The sequence below is a fragment of the Mizuhopecten yessoensis genome, unplaced genomic scaffold (assembly GCF_002113885.1).
Source record: "Mizuhopecten yessoensis strain PY_sf001 unplaced genomic scaffold, ASM211388v2 scaffold4999.3, whole genome shotgun sequence".
In the NCBI taxonomy this organism is placed as follows: domain Eukaryota; kingdom Metazoa; phylum Mollusca; class Bivalvia; order Pectinida; family Pectinidae; genus Mizuhopecten; species Mizuhopecten yessoensis.
Genome location: NW_018405829.1, coordinates 1016548 through 1034190, shown reverse-complemented (window position 1 = coordinate 1034190; position 17643 = coordinate 1016548). Strand labels below are relative to the sequence as shown.

General features: G+C 35.4%; 1 protein-coding gene across 2 annotated transcripts in view; it reads right to left on the bottom strand.

The window, feature by feature from the left end:
- Nucleotides 1-2299: 2299 nt before the first annotated feature.
- Nucleotides 2300-17643, bottom strand: part of LOC110450134 (phospholipid phosphatase 3-like) — an 18530-nt gene continuing 3186 nt past the window's right edge. Inside the window, exons 2-7 of one of the 2 annotated variants that reach the window (XM_021497417.1) lie at nucleotides 13199-13350; nucleotides 11526-11863; nucleotides 11195-11252; nucleotides 7252-7428; nucleotides 3665-3752; nucleotides 2300-3602 (exon numbers count right to left, since the gene is read on the bottom strand). In XM_021497417.1, coding sequence (XP_021353092.1) covers nucleotides 3666-3752; nucleotides 7252-7428; nucleotides 11195-11252; nucleotides 11526-11863; nucleotides 13199-13350 — 812 coding nt within the window. In that variant the 3' untranslated portion in view covers nucleotides 2300-3602; nucleotide 3665. Of the gene's footprint in view, nucleotides 3753-7251; nucleotides 7429-11194; nucleotides 11253-11525; nucleotides 11864-13198; nucleotides 13351-17643 lie in introns of both variants that reach the window. The other variant, XM_021497415.1, reaches the window with a different exon arrangement.

The following is a 17643-nucleotide window of genomic DNA, read 5'->3' as shown; positions in this document are numbered from 1 at the left end:
GGCATACCTTATTAAGGATTCAGTGATTTATAAAGGTAGACTTATAAAAGTATTAATTGTTGTGAAAAAAGGAAAAGGGGTCGGACCTTGATTTAGGTTGCTGGTAAGAGAAATGAGGTAATTAAAATCAAGGTTTACAAAAATTAATAACAAAAATCTCATATTACAACTAGGTAAAAATGTAACTGACAAAAAAATCAAATTTCATGATATATAAAATAAGAATTATGACTAGGTAAAAAGAGATGAATAAATTTAAAAACGTTTTTGTTTTAATTCAGCTATAAAAACTATTCAGATCTGTGATTATAACATATATTAATCCTACATGTATAAAGGTATGTTTTCTGAAAAACCAAGGCGTAAAGAGGATTTAATTATGCACTACCCCAAGACTAATAAGTGGTTCTTAGCAGGAAAGAAATATTGTTATCCGTACAACTGTATTGTAAAGTTCTATTTTAAAAGTAAGAAGACAAATCATCACAGAATTATGAACAAGAGGCCCAATGGGCCTGCATCGCTCACCTGGTATAAATCTCACACTTGTAACCTTAAAAGTGATCTTAAATAAAGCTACAGGCAAAATATCAGTATTTATGATTAAAGTTCATTCAACATTTCACCCCTGTGATTGAAAGTCGAACAAAGTCATTATGTTGAACAAATTTTATAGCCTTTCATCTCAGGATGCAACTTGCAAAGTATCAACATCCTGGGACCCATGGTTATTCAGAAGAGGTCGTTTAAAGATTTTTAACAAATTTGATCCCTGTGACCTTGAATATAAGTCAAAGTCATTCACTTTAACAAACATAGTAGTCCTTGTTCCCAGCATGCTACTGACTAAATATCAACATCCTGAGCCTTTTGGTTATTCAGAACAAGTTGTTTAAATATTTTGAACATATTTGCTCCTTGTGACCTTGAATATGATTCAAGGTCATACATTTGAACAAACTGGGTAGCCCTTGATCCTAGTATGCTACTGACTAAATAACATCACCCTGGGCATTTTGGTTATTCATCAGAAGTTGTTTAAAGTTTTTAACATAGCTGACCCCTACGACCTTGCATATGGGTGAAGGTCATTCATTTGAACAAACTTTGTAGCCCTTCATCTCAGCATGCTACTGGCCAAATATCATCACCCTGGGCATTTTGGTTATTGAGAAGAAGTTGTCTAAAGGTTTTTTTATAACAATTGACCCCTGTGACCTTGAATATAATTGAAGGTCATTCATTTGAACAAACTTCGTGCCAGGTGAGCTAAAAATGGGCAACAACACTTAGCAGACATCTCAAGATGCTGCAGTCTCCAATTTTGATTTTCTCCGACACAAAGTATTTGACCTGCATACATTCTAGTATCAAAGCTGGAGTAGACAGGGTTTACTTTACTCAGAATCCTTACAGAATATATATGCACCCAGGCATTCAAATCATTAACTGATACGTTTCAAATTTTAATGTCAAAATCATTGAAACCAAGAACCTAATTAATTTTCCCAAACAGTATATATGTAATTATATTTGGTAACATATATATTAACATGATATAAACAGCCACACTCACAGCTGATTGTTGAGGATTAAATCATGAAGTGTTAGATTTCAAACCGTATCTTGGTGGGTTTCATTTTATTTGTGACAGTTTTATTACCAGCAGACAAATGAATTTAGTTGATGTTAAAATCTTAAGAACTTTTAATGCACAAATTTGTTTGTTTTGATTTGATGTTATTTACTTTAAACTGCATTTTGATTGTGCTTATAGAAGTATATTTCAAATTCCTTGAGCTGGTGGATTTTTATACCATTCAATAGATTAATTCTCAAACGTTTGAGGGTTACATAGACAACCTACATAATTTATATATACATCTCAGATCTGGTTAAAATAATTTAATAGAAAGATAAAACACTGTGAAAATATAATAACAGATTTCTTCAATGTTATAAAAACGATACACTCCGATTCCACAAAAAATATGATAAAACATATACATGTATGTACAAACTACTGAAATCACTCCAAAGGAGTATAACCAACTTTTTCATACCTGTTCATGAACGATAGTGAAATTCCACAGTGGAGCTATGATTTGAAAACTACATTCTGTACGTAAGATTGTACTGAGGTTCTCCCTCTCTTTATAACCCTAAAGGGTTCTCAACTCAACAGAAAAGAAACTCAACAGATTCCCAAACGTGTGAGGGTTACATAGACAACCTACATAATTCATATATACATCTCAGATCTGATTAAAATAAATTAAAAGAAAGATAAAACACTGTGTAAAATTAGTAACAGATTTCTTTAATGTTATAAAAACTATACACTCTACTGATTCCACAAAAAATAATACAAAAAAATATGTACAAACTACTGAAATCACTCCAAAGGAGTATAACCGACTTTTTCATACCTGTTTGTGAACGATAGCGAAATTCCACAGTGGAGCTATGATTTGAAAACTACATTCTGTACCTAAGATTGTACTGAAGTACTCCCTCTCTTTATAACCCAAAGGGTAGAATTTCCTGTATTCAATATACAAGTATGAAAGAGGATTTTTCTCTCATACCTTTGTAACAAATGAATCAAATGCCTAGTTACATATTGAGTGAGAATACTGATTCTCAAGCAGGCTGCCTGGCTGAAGTGTTGGTAACATATAGCATGCCATATAATAAGGTCGTAACTATCATTCAGCTCATGATATGCCAGATAACTGCGAGAGATCTTTACACTACATCATGACTCATTGCTTATGTGGGATAGCTCTGTCTTGTAAAGGTACGACAGAAATAATATACAACATCTTATAACAATAATATGGCAAATCTATAGGTACATGTAATTACACTATATTGAGCTCAGACTGTCTGTGTAAATGATTTCTGGGTTTAAAGTTAGCCTTTTGTATTTGATTGATTGTCATTAATGCTTTAAATTTTTGAAGTGTTGATTTTGTGCTTTCTTCAGAAAATAAAAATTTGTACCATGCAGAATATGTGCAATACAGGTCAGAGGTTTGTGGTGTCAGAACTCGAGAATTAACTTATGTCAGAGTTTTGTGATGTCAGAACGAGAGAGTTATGTCAGAGTTTTGTGGTTATAGTATGATGTCTGAGGTTTGTGATGTCAGAACGAGAGGGAGTTTTGTCAGAGTTTTGTGGTTATAGTATGATGTCTGAGGTTTGTGATGTCAGAACAAGAGAGTTATGGCAGAGTTTTGTGGTTATAGTATGATGTTTGAGGTTTATGATGTCAGAACGAGAGAGTTATGTCAGAGTTTTGTAGTTATGGGATGATGTTTGAGGTTTGTGATGTCAGAACGAGAGAGTTATGTCCGAGTTTTGTGGTTATAGTATGATGTCTGAGGTTTGTGATGTCAGAACAAGAGAGTTATGGCAGAGTTTTGTGGTTATAGTATGATGTTTGAGGTTTGTGATGTCAGAACGAGAGCGTTATGTCAGAGTTTTGTGGTTATGGTATGATGTCTGAGGTTTGTGATGTCAGACGCAGAGAGTTATGTCAGAGTTTTGTGGCTATGGTATGATGTTTGAGGTTTGTGATGTCAGAACGAGAGAGTTATGTCCGAGTTTTGTGGTTATAGTATGATGTCTGAGGTTTGTGATGTCAGAACGAGAGAGTTATGTCAGAGTTTTGTAGTTGTGGGATGATGGTAACTTGAAGTAGGGCATAGTAGCCTTGACCTTGGGAAGAGACTGGACACTTTGAAGACCTAGAAAGAAAAAAACATAACAAATATCACAACATAAGGGGCAAAGCAACACATGTCTACTTCAACAATGTCCATTTCCAAAATACATATATTTTTATAATAGTTTTATATAATTTTTATACACAGATGTATCAATTCTTTTTTTGGATTTTGTTTGTATCATTTTTACTAGATTTCTTGTAAAATATGCATATAGAGACAGAAAAAGTTTAATTTCCATACATCCGTACATATACTCCCTTACATCTGTAAATATACTCCCTTACATTCCTACATACTCCCTTACAACCATACACATACTCCCTTAAACCTGTACACATACTCCCTTACCCCTATACACATACTCCCTTACACCTGTACATATCCTCCCTTACCCCTATACACATACTCCCTTACACCTGTACAGATACTCCCTTACCCCTATACACATACTCCCTTACACCTGTACATATACTCCCTTACACTCACCCATACACATACTCCCTTACACCGGTACATATACTCCCTTACAACCATTCACATACTCCCTTACACCGGTACATATACTCCCTTACCCCTATACACATACTCCCTTACACTGGTACATATACTCCCTTACCCCTGTACACATACTCCCTTACAACCATACACATACTCCCTTACACCTGTTCACATACTCCCTTACAACCATACACATACTCCCTTACCCCTATACACATACTCCCTTACACCGGTACACATACTCCCTTACACCTGTACACATACTCCCTTACACCTGTACACATACTCCATTACACCTGTACACATACTCCCTTACACCTGTACACATACTCCCTTACACCTGTACACATACTCCCTTACACCTGTACACATACTCCCTTGCACCTGTACATATACTCCCTTACAACCATACACATACTCCCTTACACCGGTACATATACTCCCTTACCCCTATACACATACTCCCTTACACCGGTACACATACTCCCTTACACCCGTACACATACTCCCTTACAACCATACACATACTCCCTTACACCGGTACACATACTCCCTTACCCCCGTACACATACTCCCTTACAACCATTCACATACTCCCTTACACCGGTACACATACTCCCTTACACCCATACATATACTCCCTTACACCTGTACATATACTCCATTACAACCATACACGTACTCCCTTACACCGGTACACATACTCCCTTACCCCCGTACACATACTCCCTTACAACCATTCACATACTCCCTTACACCGGTACATATACTCCCTTACAACCATACACATACTCCCTTACACCTGTACGTATACTCCCTTACACCTGTTTACATATTCCCTTACAACCATACACATACTCCGTTACACCTGTACGTATACTCCCTTACACCTGTACATATACTCCATTACAACCATACACGTACTCCCTTACACCTGTACATATACTCCCTTACAACCATACACATACTCCCTTTCACCTGTTCATATACTCCCTTACCCCTATACACATACTCCCTTTCACCTGTACATATACTCCCTTACAACCATACACATACTCCCTTACCCCTGTTCACATATTCCCTTACAACCATACATATACTCCGTTACACCTGTACACATGCTCTCTCACACCTGTACATATACTCCCTTACAACCATACACATCCTCCCTTACACCTGTACGTATACTCCCTTACACCTGTACATATACTCCCTTACACCTGTACATATACTCCCTTACATTCCTACATACTCCCTTACAACCATACACATACTCCCTTACACCTGTACGTATACTCCCTTACACCTGTACATATACTCCCTTACACTTGTACATATACTCCCTTAAACCTGTACATATACTCCCTTACACCTGTACATATACTCCCTAACACCTGTACATATACTCCCTTACACCTGTACATATACTCCCTTAAACCTGTACATATACTCCCTTACGCCTGTACATATACTCCCTAACACCTGTACATATACTCCCTTACACCTTTACATATACTCCCTTACACCTGTACATATACTCCCTTAAACCTGTACATATACTCCCTTACACCTGTACATATCCTCCCTTACACTTGTACATATACTCCCTTACAACCATACACATACTCCCTTTCACCTGTTCATATACTCCCTTACCCCTATACACATACTCCCTTACACCGGTACATATACTCCCTTACTCCGTTACACCTGTACGTATACTCCCTTACGCCTGTACATATACTCCATTACAACCATACACGTACTCCCTTACCCCTGTACATATACTCCCTTACACCTGTACATATACTCCCTAACACCTGTACATATACTCCCTTACACCTGTACATATATTCCCTTACACCTGTACATATACTCCCTTACACTTGCACATATACTCCCTTACACCTGTACATATACTCCCTTCCACTTGTACATATACTCCCTTAAACCTGTACATATACCCCCTTACACCTGTACATATACTCCCTAACACCTGTACATATACTCCCTTACACCTGTACATTTACTCCCTTACACTTGTACATATACTCCCTTACAACCATACACATACTCTCATAGACCTGTTCAAATACTCCCACCTGTACACATACTCCCTTACCCCTGTACATATACTCCCTTACACCTGTACATATCCTCCCTTACACTTGTACATATACTCCCTTACAACCATACACATACTCTCTTAGACCTGTTCAACCCCTATACACATACTCCCTTACACCGGTACATATACTCCCTTACTCCGTTACACCTGTACGTATACTCCCTTACACCTGTACAAATACTCCCTTACCCCTATACACATACTCCCTTACCCCTATACACATACTCCCTTACACCTGCACATATACTCCCTTACACTTGTACATATACTCCCTTAAACCTGTACATATACTCCCTTACGCCTGTACATATACTCCCTAACACCTGTACATATACTCCCTTACACCTGTACATTTACTCCCTTACACTTGTACATATACTCCCTTACACCTGTACATATACTCCCTTACCCCTATACACATACTCCCTTTCACCTGTACATATACTCCCTTACAACCATACACATACTCCCTTACACCTGTACGTATACTCCCTTACACCTGTACATATACTCCCTTACACCTGTACATATATTCCCTTACACCTGTACATATACTCCCATACACCTGTACACGTACTCCCTTACACCCTTACCATTACTCCCTTACACCAATACACACACTCCCTTACGCCTGTACATACAAACACTTCCTTACCCCAATTCACATACACTCACATACACTCACACATCATTTTATAATTTGTTTTAGCATCATCACCATTATCATTATCATACTAGCACTAATACCATCATCATGACACTGAATCATTATCCTCACCACCATCATCATTACACTGGTATCATCATGACACATAATTATCATCATCATGATGAGCTTCATTGAATAACATAAACATAGGAAAACAGTTTTGTTCTGTATGAGTGACTCACCACAAACATTGACACCAGAATACCCCATATAGCCCCAGCAAGGATGTCACTCCAGTGATGTTTGTTGTCAAACACTCGGGAAATACATGTGTAAAACGCCATCAGGAACAGGATCAGCTGAATCCAGGGGCGGAGAATCACTGCCTGTCGCCACTGCATACGTGACTGAATATACAGCTAAAACAAAGCACAAAATATACAGCTAAAACATAGGACAAAGTAGACAGCTTAAACACAGGACAAAGTATACAGCTAAAACATAGAACAAAATATACAGCTAAAACACAGGACAAAATATACAGCTAAAACATAGAACAAAATATACAGCTAAAACATGGACAAAGTAGACAGCTAAAACATAGAACAAAATATACAGCTAAAACACAGGACAAAATATACAGCTAAAACACAGGACAAAATATACAGTTAAAAAACATGGACAAAGTAGACAGCTAAAACATAGGACAAAGTATACAGCTAAAACATAGAACGAAATATACAGCTAAAACATAGGACAAAATATACAGCTAAAACATGGACAAAATATACAGCTAAAACATAGGACAAAGTAGACAGCTAAAACATAGAACAAAATATACAGCTAAAACATAGGACAAAATATACAGCTAAAACACAGGACAAAATAGACAGCTAAAACACATGGACAAAGTAGACAGCTAAAACATAGGACAAAGTATACAGCTAAAACATGGACAAAATATACAGCTAAAACATAGGACAAAATATACAGCTAAAACACAGGACAAAATATACAGCTAAAACATGGACAAAATAGACAGCTAAAAACATAAGACAAAGTATACAGCTAAAACATAGGAAAAAATATACGCTAAAACATAGAACAAAATATACAGCTAAAACATAGGACAAAATATACAGCTGAAACACAGGACAAAATAGACAGCTAAAACACATGGACAAAGTAGACAGCTAAAACATAGGACAAAGTATACAGCTCAAACATGGACAAAATATACAGCTAAAACATAGGACAAAATATACAGCTAAAACATAGAACAAAATATACAGCTAAAACATAGGACAAAGAAGACAGCTAAAACATAGGACAAAGTATACAGCTAAAACATAGAACAAAATATACAGCTAAAACATGGGACAAAGAAGACAGCTAAAACAAAAATATACAGCTAAAACATAGGACAAAGTAGACAGCTTAAACATAGGACAAAGTAGACAGCTAAAACATAGGATAAAGTAGATAGCTAAAACATATGATGATGCATACAGCTAAATGGTACATGACACACTGCCTTGAAAAATATACCTAAAGTGTATGAAGAAGTTAAACATTTCATTTAGAAGCCCTCAATCAACCATCTGATCATGAACAAGATACAAATGTAAGATATTAAAACAACCATCTGACAAAGATACAAATGTAAGATGTTAAAAAACCATCTGAACAAGATACAAATGTAAGATATTAAAACAACCATCTGAACAAGATACAAATGTAAGATGTTAAAACAACCATCTGAACAAGATACAAATGTAAGATGTTAAAACAACCATCTGAACAAGATACAAATGTAAGATGTTAAAACAACCATCTGAACAAGATACAAATGTAAGATGTTAAAACAACCATCTGAACAAGATACAAATGTAAGATGTTAAAACAACCATCTGAACAAGATACAAATGTAAGATGTTAAAACAACCATCTGAACAAGATACAAATGTAAGATGTTAAAACAACCATCTGAACAAGATACAAATGTAAGATGTTAAAACAACCATCTGAACAAGATACAAATGTAAGATGTTAAAACAACCATCTGAACAAGATACAAATGTAAGATGTTAAAACAACCATCTGAACAAGATACAAATGTAAGATGTTAAAACAACCATCTGAACAAGATACAAATGTAAGATGTTAAAACAACCATCTGAACAAGATACAAATGTAAGATGTTAAAACAACCATCTGAACAAGATACAAATGTAAGATGTTAAAACAACCATCTGAACAAGATACAAATGTAAGATGTTAAAACAACCATCTGAACAAGATACAAATGTAAGATGTTAAAACAACCATCTGAACAAGATACAAATGTAAGATGTTAAAACAACCATCTGAACAAGATACAAATGTAAGATGTTAAAACAACCATCTGAACAAGATACAAATGTAAGATGTTAAAACAACCATCTGAACAAGATACAAATGTAAGATGTTAAAACAACCATCTGAACAAGATACAAATGTAAGATGTTAAAACAACCATCTGAACAAGATACAAATGTAAGATGTTAAAACAACCATCTGAACAAGATACAAATGTAAGATGTTAAAACAACCATCTGAACAAGATACAAATGTAAGATGTTAAAACAACCATCTGAACAAGATACAAATGTAAGATGTTAAAACAACCATCTGAACAAGATACAAATGTAAGATGTTAAAACAACCATCTGAACAAGATACAAATGTAAGATGTTAAAACAACCATCTGAACAAGATACAAATGTAAGATGTTAAAACAACCATCTGAACAAGATACAAATGTAAGATGTTAAAACAACCATCTGAACAAGATACAAATGTAAGATGTTAAAACAACCATCTGAACAAGATACAAATGTAAGATGTTAAAACAACCATCTGAACAAGATACAAATGTAAGATGTTAAAACAACCATCTGAACAAGATACAAATGTAAGATGTTAAAACAACCATCTGAACAAGATACAAATGTAAGATGTTAAAACAACCATCTGAACAAGATACAAATGTAAGATGTTAAAACAACCATCTGAACAAGATACAAATGTAAGATGTTAAAACAACCATCTGAACAAGATACAAATGTAAGATGTTAAAACAACCATCTGAACAAGATACAAATGTAAGATGTTAAAACAACCATCTGAACAAGATACAAATGTAAGATGTTAAAACAACCATCTGAACAAGATACAAATGTAAGATGTTAAAACAACCATCTGAACAAGATACAAATGTAAGATGTTAAAACAACCATCTGAACAAGATACAAATGTAAGATGTTAAAACAACCATCTGAACAAGATACAAATGTAAGATGTTAAAACAACCATCTGAACAAGATACAAATGTAAGATGTTAAAACAACCATCTGAACAAGATACAAATGTAAGATGTTAAAACAACCATCTGAACAAGATACAAATGTAAGATGTTAAAACAACCATCTGAACAAGATACAAATGTAAGATGTTAAAACAACCATCTGAACAAGATACAAATGTAAGATGTTAAAACAACCATCTGAACAAGATACAAATGTAAGATGTTAAAACAACCATCTGAACAAGATACAAATGTAAGATGTTAAAACAACCATCTGAACAAGATACAAATGTAAGATGTTAAAACAACCATCTGAACAAGATACAAATGTAAGATGTTAAAACAACCATCTGAACAAGATACAAATGTAAGATGTTAAAACAACCATCTGAACAAGATACAAATGTAAGATGTTAAAACAACCATCTGAACAAGATACAAATGTAAGATGTTAAAACAACCATCTGAACAAGATACAAATGTAAGATGTTAAAACAACCATCTGAACAAGATACAAATGTAAGATGTTAAAACAACCATCTGAACAAGATACAAATGTAAGATGTTAAAACAACCATCTGAACAAGATACAAATGTAAGATGTTACAATGTTTCTCTGATGTTTTATGCAAAAGGTCAAATACTGACCCCTGCTATTGTATAAGTTTCAATGAAATCAAGGAAACGTATTAAGGTTTAGTTGCATGAACAAGATAAAATGAAGTCAAGGGAAGTATATATGAAAGCAAAGTTAACTTCCCTTTATAACAATTAGTACTATATCACTTGCTTTGAAACTATATCTGGGGTTGAAATATTGGCTAAAATTTAAAACTCACAATTAAAAACAGCATACTGTAGACTGAAAATGATGCATGTCCAGAGGGAAAAGATAATCTGAAGTAAGAGAAAAAGATACCAAAATTTAATTAACTGTCAATCATATATAGTCAATGATATGTGTTAATTGTAAATGAAACATACCTGGTATGTGAAATACAAGTAAAAATATATATGTTTATTGAATAAGTATAACCTCACAATAACCATTGTTTAACCTAGCTTTGGGAATGATATCTGATACCCCATACTTAAGGAATCCTCAATGTATTCTATATAAGTATGTTACAGTAATTGAAACCTTTGACCTATTGTTGCCATGACACCTACCTGGCTTGGTTGATAACATCTACATCTCCTGTACACTTGTAATTTTCAATGTATCCTGTGCTACAATTGAAAGAACTCTGGTCGGGCTGGCAAACTGCCAGAAAATGAGGGCGGAGCCTTCCAAGGGAATACTTGGCTATCCCACGTGCCAGAAACTCCAGTGCACCTCCAAACATAAATGGCAAGATCACATTGTACACAGCACAAAGGTACAAAGTCATACGAGACGGGCTACTTCCAGGGCCATCATGATTTTCATTGTCAGACGTTTTTGAGGAAGTGGGTAATATCAGGCCAGCAACACCTTTAGGTATCCACAGAGCTTCAACAATGAAAATCTGGAAATATCCTACATTCATTAATTTTCTCTAAAAAAAAAATATTCATTGTACAACAATGTTCTAGTAAATGCTGCTCTCTCCCTTTTTTCATATCAGAAAAAAATTCCAGTGGCCCTTCTTGCTATCATCAAAGTACTGCTTAGAATTGAATTTAGCAATTTTCAAATTTTCTCCTCATTCCTGCCAACATGGTAAGAATGACAATAGTTTTCCTATGTAACTATGATATTTGATTTGCTGCCCTATTTCAAGAATAACATATGACTGATAGATTTGTCACCCGTGTACATCGTAACTACAAACTGTACAGGACGCAGACAGATACAGTTTTGGGGTGGCTGATACATGCATGTGCGGGGACAACTTACAAACTTAATATAACTATATAATATATATATATAACACATGTATAAGCATAGCTATTGAATGTAAGGTGTACGAATAGTGAAAGACCACCTACATGTGGACACTTTATTGTTCGGGGGCTGATCCCAGGGCTCCTCAACCCTGGCAGCCTCCAACAACCACTGAATATTCGCATATGCATATGTCAAAGATCTATGAAAATGAGAATATCAAAATGCTGAGGGATTAAAATTTGTATATATAAAAAAATAAAAATAAATACAAATTGTTCAGCAGGATTACTGGATTATTATTCTCCAAAATAGTGTTGAGATGTTTTATGATTGGTTCCCATTTATTCCTGCTATAGACTTAAATTTAGAATGAAGAGTACTCAAATGTTTTGGATACTGAAAATGATACATGAGCATGCAAGCCTTGATTTGGTTATCACATGCACATTTACAATCATGTACAACAAAGTGAAAGTGTGCAACATATCATGGCAATGCTGAGTTTTTTCAATGATGTAGTAAATACAAATCTAAAGAAGCATTGTGGATATGTGAATACTGAGTATCTTAAATCCTGTAAATGTCCCATGTCAATATGACTAAAGAATGTACTTATAAACCAAAATATAAATTGATTTTTCATCAACTTATTACAGCTATTTACATTTTCTCACTCAAAAAGTACCTACCAGTATCTCCTATTCAAATTTCTAAAGCACCCTGGGTAATTATCACGGAATACAATGTATGTACGGTACAGCAATACTTCCATCAAACTTATGCTACTTTAATAACACAGTTTTCTTAATAATTGATCAACAATGGCCAAGGGAGGAACATTTGTACAAAACAGAACTTGACATTGTGTAAAATCTTATGATGAGCAGAAGACAGACAATAGATGGATACTTAAGCTATGAAAATTGATAAAAAAATCCTACCAAATGTAGCACATACATGTATTCATACTTACCAACAAAAAATTCAGTCCAAACCCCACAAGGTAGAGCACTGTGGATGGTATGGTGGAACTGTGGTAGGGGTAACTGATACTCTCATCATCACAGTAAAATCCACGGCGATAAGGAGTCATCAACAGATGGACCAGCCCTGCACACAGCGCAACTGAAATGTAAACACCATCATTTAACATCAAATAAGAAAGAGGCATCTGAAATATGATAAGATCCTACATGTAATAAGTAGCAAGAGGCCCAGAAGATCTGTATCACTCACTTGAATATTGAAGAAATCTTGGCAAAATATTCTTATTAAAAGGAATACTGCAAATAAGACCACAAGGTTGGGTCTAATCCTGGAAGCATGATTGTGTTCATCTCTTCATGACCAGAAACCTCATATAAATGGTTAAAGGTTAAATTGGTTGCCTAATTAACTGTTTCTAAGTTATGATTAGAGTATGATTAAGTCTCCAGGTGCAGTCCACAAAGTGTATTAGTATCTTTATTCCCAGCAGTTCAAACTGTTGTATATATGATTATTGGATGAGATCTCAACCCATCGATGGTATGACCCAGGGACTTGGGGCAGAGTAGGACGTGTTGCCAATCATGGTAGCATGCATGATTGTGTTTGTCTCTTCATGCCGAGCAATCAGGAATTTGGTTATATTACAGAGAGACGACATCAACCAAATCTGATCACGTAAAGTTTTTCAACCCAACTAAAGTCATCATGCAGACAGCCCCTCCTTTTGCCCAAAATGAATCCACACAACCATGCATGTCTTTTTGCTGCGACCTTAATCTTCTTCCCGAATAGAGTGAACTCAGAGTAGAGTGTTAAGACTCCAGTGCTGGGTGGGCAAACAGATAAACAATGTACTTATAGTTAAAATTAAAAATCTTATAAAGCATTAAGGAGAGGTGGAGGAGTACAGACACGTCCTGCAAAAGGATGGCATGTCTGAATTTGAAGCTATCGCTGGATGGTATCTCTTGAACAGGCGGGGGGATTGAATTCCATGCTCGTATTGTTGGTGGGATGAAGGAGAATTTGGTATCCACATGTACGGCTAGTGTTCATATGATTATAATGTTATCAAAATATTACATATTCGTTCATCGTTGAAATAACAAATCTTTACTAAAAACTCTAAAAATAGAAACGACGGCCATGTTAGATCACGTGTGATGTTATCCGTTTCCCTCTATGGCCTTCACGGCCAAATAAAGTATTACTACCGATATGCGGTCATGTTTACTACAATTTCCATATTTGGTCATGACACCCATATTTAGACGTCTGACCTATATCGGAAAGATAGACGAAGTTTCCAACATGGCAGTCAATTAAGATTTCGCTTGCACTTGTTACGTAAACTTGATAATTTAACGACATATAAGGCAGAGTATAACTTACAATTATGTAGGAGATCAACATAAAAAGTTCATATTACAAACCTATTAATGGATACGGATCCTGTCAATTAATTCTAAAATCGCCTCCGTGTGATTCACACCAGGCTTGCCTAACTAAAATGGGATCAACCGGCCGGGGCAGATGAGACCGGGAATCATGTTAGAACTAGCCACTGTCCTTCTCTAGTTCCATATTGGTATTCTAACCTGAAGGCTTTTTTTACCTTCGCAGTATTATCATTTTGTTCTATTTTCATCATAAGATATGCTATTGCATTTTTATATCGCCTTCTCGCTAATTACAGCTCAGCCAGAAACGAAAATATGCTCCGATAGGCCTACATTTTATATGTCTGTTGGTGTGATTTGTGTTTTTCGTTTATTGAAGTATTACCATATAACAGGACTCTTTTATTTCAATATACACAAAAACAACAACACCTTCGGAATGATTTCAGACATATACTGCGGGAAAACACGAGTGATCTCCCTTACATTTAGACATGCGCACATTTTACTTTCGTTTTGTGTAGGCCTAGACATCATTCGCAACGCGAAGCGGAAAAGACGAAAATGCAGGCGAGTGTTGACTTAATGTTAGGCATGTTGTTTAAGCAGCATTGCCAATGAACAATATACATACACTTCTGCAACGTTTACCTACTACTGATTCATAAATAAGGCTCTGTATCCCGATTTCGGTGACTTGTGGCCAAGCATGCGGCCGAAGCCGCAGAGAATGGCGCATGTTGTCAGCGGCGATGACAAAAAGGAAGGTGCTTCTACGGTATGTATAGCAGTAATTATGCAAAAACAAACAAAATAAATGGAGTTTTTACTCTAGTGAATTACAGCGTCACAAGGAACGTCTTTCTCCAGACGTGTTGCAAAATTTTCGAACCGCTAAGTTGCAAACTGATTTCACTTCAGCGTTGTTTGTGAGGATATTTGGCCTTACATTTATTCTCATTCAGTTAAAAAAAAAACATGTTATAAACATTGTATTAATTGATTCATTGTGATGTTGGCTGTCATTGAAGTTTCAATTGTTATACTACTTGATGTTTTGGAAACTTAAAAAAGTATAGTAAGTTCTAAATATTATGAAATGACAGAAACATTAGGCCAAACAAATTACTTGTGTTTCTACTATCAGAAAAAAAATAGGGTAGGTATGTAATAGCTAGGCATTTTCTTGTTAATTTGAAAAATATCTTTACTGCGCTAATATAGAGCAGGAGTTCTGACTTTAACAGTGCATATAAAAACTTCAGGGTATTGTAGGAACACAAATCTGAGATAAGTCTGGTTAACCACACTGGTGTCGAACACACCAATAAGTATAGTGTGTATAATATATCATAGTTTATACACATCATATTACTATTAGTGTGTCCAGTATCTGTGGGGTTAGCATAAACACAATATTTGTTTTAAACTTTTAATTGGCCTTATTTAATGATCATTAATAGGTCAGACAGGGTTCGGTTTCCAATTCGGAAACTAGACCTGTTAAAACAGTTATCATTTGTAATTTAGAGATTAAATATTTCTAAGCAGAAAAAAATGAACTATAAATATTTTTCAACCTTTTCTGAGTTGTACAATTTTAGAGTATCTTCTGTCTGAAATCTGAACATAACTTGTTTTATGATAAATGTGTAAAACAATTCCTCATACTGGGGTAAAGTTTTTCTATATATAGTCCCAAAAACTACAGATAAAATCCTTGAGCACGTACAAGATACAAAAATATATATTTTACGTCCATTTTGCAAAACATACAACATAAGCTACAAAGACAAAACATGAGTATAATAACAGAGACCAAAATATTACAACATGGAAAAATAAAATAAAAACATGTATGTACATGTAGTATACTGTAAGCTCAGAAAAAGAGTTTATCACTTGGAAAGCACTTAATAGGCACATTGCACACGGTAAGCACATCAGCACATGGTAATTTAAGCACATTTAGAACATTTGCATACAGCACATAAAAAACAAAACCATAACATGGAAAGCTTATTAGCACATAGTAGGCACATTTGCACACTGTAAGCAAAATAAAGGAGTGCAATGGACATCTCCATATTTCCTGGTTAATTTCTTCTTTCTGGAAACAACCAGGGGAGAGTGATGTTCTGCTTCATCTTTTGTATTAATGAAAACCGTGAATATCTAAGTGCGTGTGTTTAAACTAATTTTGTTTTGTTTTTACTGGTACCTTTTTAGCCCACCATCATTTGATGGTGGGCTATTCAAATCACCCTGCGTCCGTGGTCCGTCGTCCGTCGTCCGCCGTCTGTCGTCCGTCCGTAATTCTTGTTATCGGTATTTCTCAAGAAGTACCAGAGGGATCTTTCACAAATTTTATATGTAGGGGAACACACATTTTATATGTAGGTTCCCCTTGGTCTTTAGCTGTGCAGGGCAACTTTTGAGACTGATCGGATAAACAACATGGCCGACAGGCAGCCATCTTGGATTTTGATATTGAAAGTTTGTTATCGCTATTTCTCAAGAAGTACCAGAGGGATCTTTCTCAAATTTTATATGTAGGGGAACACAAATTTTATATGTAGGGGAACACAAATTTTATATGTAGGTTCCCCTTGGTCCTTAGCTGTGCAGGGCACTTTTGAGATTGATCGGATAAACAACATGGGCGACAGGGAGCCATCTTGGATTTTGATAGTGAAAATTTGTTATCGCTATTTCTCAAGAAGTACCAGAGGGATCTTTCTCAAATTTTATATGTAGGTTCCACTTGGTCCTTAGCTGTGCAGGGCACTTTTGAGATTGATCGGATAAACAACATGGGCGACAGGTAGCCATCTTGGATTTTGATAGTGAAAGTTTGTTGCCGCTATTTCTCCGGAAGAACTAGAGGGATCTTTCTTAAATTTTATATGTAGGTTCCCCTTGGTCCTTACTGTGCAGGGCAATTTTAAAGACTGATCGGATAAACAACATGGCCGACAGGCAGCCATCTTGGATTTTGATAGTGAAAGTTTGTTATCGCTATTTCTCT